Source organism: Nanorana parkeri, unplaced genomic scaffold, assembly GCF_000935625.1.
Source record: "Nanorana parkeri isolate BGI_ZX_2015 unplaced genomic scaffold, ASM93562v1 scaffold209, whole genome shotgun sequence".
Classification (NCBI taxonomy): domain Eukaryota; kingdom Metazoa; phylum Chordata; class Amphibia; order Anura; family Dicroglossidae; genus Nanorana; species Nanorana parkeri.
Genome location: NW_017306477.1, coordinates 131,431 through 137,430, shown reverse-complemented (window position 1 = coordinate 137,430; position 6,000 = coordinate 131,431). Strand labels below are relative to the sequence as shown.

Genomic DNA, 6,000 nt, shown 5'->3' with positions numbered 1-6,000 from the left:
CAATTGATAGGGCCTAATTTCCCCCTCAGAAAAGCCAACACCACGATCTACGAGTTAACAGAGTGTAAACCTGCGGGGGGTGCCTCTAATAATATAGTCAATGATGAACTTTCTTTAATATTGTAAAGTAAAAAAAATATATATATATTTCTTCCCCCCAAAATAAAAGTCTTTTAATTTCCCTTCAAACAGATTCTAAGGTTATTCAAACACTGCTGGTCACACACAATGACAGTAAGCATCGACGGTATGACACAATCAGACAAAAACAGATTCCAGTACAGATCCAATAGTATGATTTTATTTCTATATCACAGTAAAACAGTATATTGTATGGACAGACACATTTTGACACAAAATTGCACAGGCCAGGAGCATATATATCTCTATTCCACAATACAACTCAAAAAAACCCATCCAAAATATTTCTGCCTCTGTGTCTTATAAGTTTCTTGGCTCATGAGCCTGCCGCCTTCCTGGCCAGGATAAAGTTTACCAGCTGATATACTGCAAGGTTAAGTAGATACTCTCTTTATATCATATACTCTAAAATCAATAATATCCTCTTATATTTGGTCCCGTAGAAGGTTCTGAAAATCAGGCATAAAATGAAATGGTGGGCAAAACTGAGTGAACCCTTTACATGCTGGTCTCATGATAGCATGTCATCATACGAGAACCAGCCAAGCGAATGATTATGGGAAATGAAGACGTATCGCCATATACAAGTGCATGCCAAGCAAAACTGTTGGGTTTAGGGTGGGGTTGTATCTGAGTCATGAAGTCCTGTTAACCCCTTCACTTGTAGGGATCTTGTTTTGTACTTGGAAGTGTTCAAGAACCATCTGTTTCTCATGCCTGATAGAACTTGGAACACGTGGAAAATATGGGACAGAGAAGAACAGGGCAAGGACAATCTCAAAATAGCCTGGATTACAACGCTAGATTTTTCCACTGGTATAATACTACACGGATGATGTACAGAGCAGCCGTACAGTAAAACGTTAGCTTCTTTGTCTGATATGTCTCTGCTTCCTTCCTGCTCCCCGTGCTGTTATATAACCTGCATTTTAGAAGGAGTATGCAGCTAGTTCAAATGCAGCGTACTTTAATGCCATATTAAAAAGCCCAACCCACCCTGGTTGTAGTGACCCTGTAGTTATAACCGCATGCCCACCCAATTACCCACCCCAGTATTCCCAACACCCGTACTCCCTCGCTGCCCCAGGTTCAGGAGGCCTGAGACAGCCAGGAGCTGAAGTCCTTGGCTGGGCCCTCACTGGGAGATGGATGGGCTCACACCGAGTTACTGGGGTACTGTGTCCAGCCCACCTCCTTGTATGTTGCTTGTACATGACTGTATATGAGGCTCCGTAATTTGCTCCAAGCTAGCTGTACTTCTGGGGTGAATTCTTTGGCAAATGCTTCTGCAATGATTTCCAGTATCACCCCAGTCAGGATCTAGTGTAAAACAAAATCAAAAGAAATAATAGAAGACATCAATCTTAATAAACAGGTTAAAACAGTCATACAATGTGTGCTTACAAAGATAAACTTCAATGTAAGGCTATCTACAAATCTTGTTATGCTCTTGCTGAACGATCTTTCATATCAAAGGTCATTCTATAAATATACACGTTCTCATCTTTGCAGACAGGCATGTTTGCCTATGGAGGAGAGAGGGGGAGGCAATGGAGTGCTGGACTTAGCTTAGCTCCTGGGAGAAGAATATCTGATCAACTAAGCTGGTCGCTTTGTGACATCAGAGTGCTTGACCAGATGTTTGCAAGGGTTGCAATCATCAGGATTGGGGCAAATATTTTGTCATTTCTCTTGGAACAATATTTAACATTGGTGTTTATAAACACTATACAGGTGAAACTCGAATAATTAGAATATCGTGCAAAAGTAATTGCAGTAAGTGCTGCAAAAGGGGCCCAAACCAAGTACTGAGTACATATGCATGCTTGTACTTTTCAGAGGTCCGATATTGTTCTATGTACAATCCTTGTTTTATTGATTGCATGTAATAATCTACTTTTTTGAGGTTGTGGATTTGGGGTTCTTGGGGTTTTCATGAGCTGTAAGCCATAATCATCACAATTATGACAAATCATGGCTTGAATTATCTTGCTTTGCATGTAATGAGTCTATCTCATATATTAGTTTCACCTTTTAAGTTGCCTTAGTGAAATAAATGAACTTTAGTGCTTGACCAGATGTTTGCAAGGGTTGCAATCATCAGGATTGGGGCAAATATTTTGTCATTTCTCTTGGAACAATATTTAACATTGGTGTTTATAAACACTATACAGGTGAAACTCGAATAATTAGAATATCGTGCAAAAGTAATTGCAGTAAGTGCTGCAAAAGGGGCCCAAACCAAGTACTGAGTACATATGCATGCTTGTACTTTTCAGAGGTCCGATATTGTTCTATGTACAATCCTTGTTTTATTGATTGCATGTAATAATCTACTTTTTTGAGGTTGTGGATTTGGGGTTCTTGGGGTTTTCATGAGCTGTAAGCCATAATCATCACAATTATGACAAATCATGGCTTGAATTATCTTGCTTTGCATGTAATGAGTCTATCTCATATATTAGTTTCACCTTTTAAGTTGCCTTAGTGAAATAAATGAACTTTGCACGATATTCTAATTATTCGAGTTTCACCTGTAAACCAGTTTCCCCATGTCCTCACTCAGATGGCACATGGCACGCAATAGGAGGACTCTACTGAAGGAGATACCATATTATCTTAGAAGGAGTTTGCCAAACGATTTAGTACGATTTCTTTAGTTTTTGCCATCATCACTAAACAAAGAATCTTCTTTATATGAGAATTTACAGACAAAGGGATAACTTCCAGATACCAAAGGATGCTAATTAAAACCATACATCAGAAAAATATGTATCTATAGGCCATTATAGCCATTTTTCCCCCCTGTACACTTGTTTGCTGGAGGGAGGAGCAGCAGCCAACTTAGAAAATGCACAGTAAAGAAAGGAGCGTGCACCGAGACCCATGTGAATGCTGGAAGAGGTGGCTGCAAAACCAAAAGAGCAATCACAGCAGGAAGCTATGACAGAGAAGACAGGTCATTCATGATGCCCACATAGTTCAATCCAAACTGTGGGCATCAACAGCATTATTGATTGTGTGTTGATGTTAATCGCTGTGACCCACTGATAACCAAAGTAGTGTAAATGCTACACAATAGCAAATGCTGTGCTATAGCTCCCAATATATAAACAAATATTTCTGCCTATCTTCAGATTTTATTGATGTATCTTTATTTTCAGCATTAAACCAGTGTACTTGGCATTTAAACACGCCAGTTTAAAGAACATGCACATTAAGGCCCCATTAACAACACTGTGGTGTGCTAGGGCATTATGCCGCATGTTAACGTGTTGTTGTGGTCAGACAGCCAATTCATTGTCCTTAAGGCCTCATTCACACGAGAAAAGGCTGGCACGTACAGCTCCGTGCTGCACGCACGGCCGTGTCGGGCAGCTCCCTGGAAGGACAGGTGCTGCGTGTGATTAGTACGCAGCCCCTGTCCTCCACGGGAGTAAGCGGCCGTACACCACCCTACGCTCACCCCAAGTGCAGGTCCGTGCGGGTGTCCCGGCTCGGACGCAGACAGGATCCATCCTGTTAGCGTACAAGTACGGACACCTGCACCCGCACGGACGTGCAAGGCGGGTGAGCGTGGGGTAGCATATGGCCGCGTACTCCCATACAGAAGGACAGGGGCTGCGCACGCAGCGTGGATCTGTACGTGCTGGCCTTTTCACGTGTGAATGAGACCTTAGTAAGATGTATTGGGGTGCCATTCAGAATAATTTGCAACAACATACGTAATGTGCCTGCAGTGCAATAATGTGAATGGGCCCTAACACAAGCCATCATTCATCCCTGCGTCTATAAGCATTGTGAAGAAATTAATTTTCAAAGTTCCCAACACAGGCATTGTGTTTTTCTATGAGAACAAAATTTTGGCAGCCTGCCAGCCCTCTAATATAAACAACCAGTAGGTGTTTCTAAGCTGTTAGAAAGCAACTGAAACCTGACTTTAGAGTCATGTTTCTTATGAAAAAGGTAATTTGGGCAGTGATGTAATATGGCTGTCCTGCAACTTAAATCATTTTGAAACAATTTTATTTTTATAACAGATAGGCCCTTTACCAAACTTCTAGCTAACATTAAGTTAGACTTATGAAATGTTCACTTAAAGCTTTTGTAACCACTTTGCTGAAAATGATACGTAAATCCTTTACTGGAGAAAATGCTGCTTCAGACTCCTTTTGGTGGGTTACATGCCTGAGCCCAGGAACTTGATCACTAGATCATGTGATCTTCGCTATCATCAAATCAAAATTCGGATTGACTGATTGAGATTGTGAGACCTGGACATTCGGTCATGTAAGGACTGGAATGGCATTTTTTCTTGGAAAGGTAAACATTACAGCCCTAAGCCCTTTTACGAATCTCTATTCACCTATCCCAACAGGTTAATTTATCATCTCCCTTTATGCTCCTTTTTTCTTTATACTACTCTTTAAAAAAAGATTACTCTTCATTTGGAATGTAAAGATTGTGTACTTTAGAAAATATTCCTACAAGTGATAGCATATGGCAGGTACTGCATAAGTCCGGGGCACTGCCACCCATTCGTAAAGCTAATCATGCTTCCTATAGGTGGAGCTCAATAAAATAATACATCAATGATGTAACTGAATCTATCCAGAAATCTAAACACATTTAAAATGTATAAATCATACAACAAAAAGCAAATTACCAGGCAGATTTGACTAATATTTTCAAAGAGCAATATTCCATCATAATTGCTTGCTGGAAGCAATGCATGATGGGCTATGTAGCCTTGAAGAGTCAAGATTGAATCACATTAAGCAGCACAGAAAGAGATGCAAAGCAGACTGGGAATCCAGGAAGGTGCTGAAAGTGATGGGCAGGCAGAAGGCAGAACTCAGAACATAAAAGGGATTTTTGCAAGTAAGCTTTGATTGCATTATCAAAAACAACTCTAGAATGTATTCCTATTACACTGCTAATGTTATAACAGGAGAGTGCATGCTGGGACTTTAAGGGACACCTTTTACAAGTTTGCTTTTTTCTGTTCCTGTGAAATAATACTAAGAGTAACAGGTCCTGTTTCTGTCCCATTCTACCATCTGCTCACGCACAGTAGTTGTCTATAAAGCCTGCCAATACATCAGTGGTGGAGAACCTCCAATGTAATGCAATAATAATGCAATGCAATGTATATGCATATTAGTCATCCATTAAAAGTCTACACACCTTAAAGAATACAGGGTCCACTTTGTGTTTCATAGCATGGCTTTTGCCCACAATTCCCACGACAGTTGCCACCTTTTCAAGGTCCCCAAGGTTTTCCACCACACTGTTGATAGCCCCCATGACCCTTCGGGCATGCTTGCGCAACTGAACACTTTGTTCCATCTCCAGGGGGTCCTCCATTTCCTTAAACTGGCTGAAGTAGTTCTTGGCGGTTGGAAAATTGACAAAGAACCTTGAAGAGAAGAAGGTGAAGAGGGAGAATACTTTAGCGACATATGTAGATGCATAATGGTACGCAGTGTAGCAAATCGCTATAGACATTCAGGTTTAATAAGACAACAAAGTACACATTTGGAAAGTTTAGAGTGGTCAAGACATTTAAAGATGTCTGATGATTGATAGAAATGGGTTACTGAATTGGTAGCCTACTTTCTGACTTATGAATGGCCCAATCTTGGACAGCGGTTTAACCAAAGAAGACATTGATTAAGCTGATTTGGGTAGGTTTGTGCTGTGGGTGACAACAATCATTTTTTACACCTTAACAATTTAAATTGATACAACCTGGAAATACAAGTACAAAATAATCACACAGTCAAGCATGTTAACCAATGTCTATAAATACTGCACATGTTAAAATTAAGCCAGCAGATGTGAAGTAGAATGCATTTG

The 6,000-nt window shown here is 40.4% G+C and overlaps 1 protein-coding gene across 1 annotated transcript in view; it reads right to left on the bottom strand.

The window, feature by feature from the left end:
* Positions 1–279: 279 nt before the first annotated feature.
* The window catches only part of CYGB (cytoglobin), a 33,788-nt gene continuing 28,067 nt past the window's right edge, over positions 280–6,000 (bottom strand). Inside the window, exons 2-3 of the mRNA XM_018555701.1 lie at positions 5,329–5,560; positions 280–1,461 (exon numbers count right to left, since the gene is read on the bottom strand). Coding sequence (XP_018411203.1) covers positions 1,297–1,461; positions 5,329–5,560 — 397 coding nt within the window. The 3' untranslated portion in view covers positions 280–1,296. The remainder of the gene's footprint in view (positions 1,462–5,328; positions 5,561–6,000) is intronic.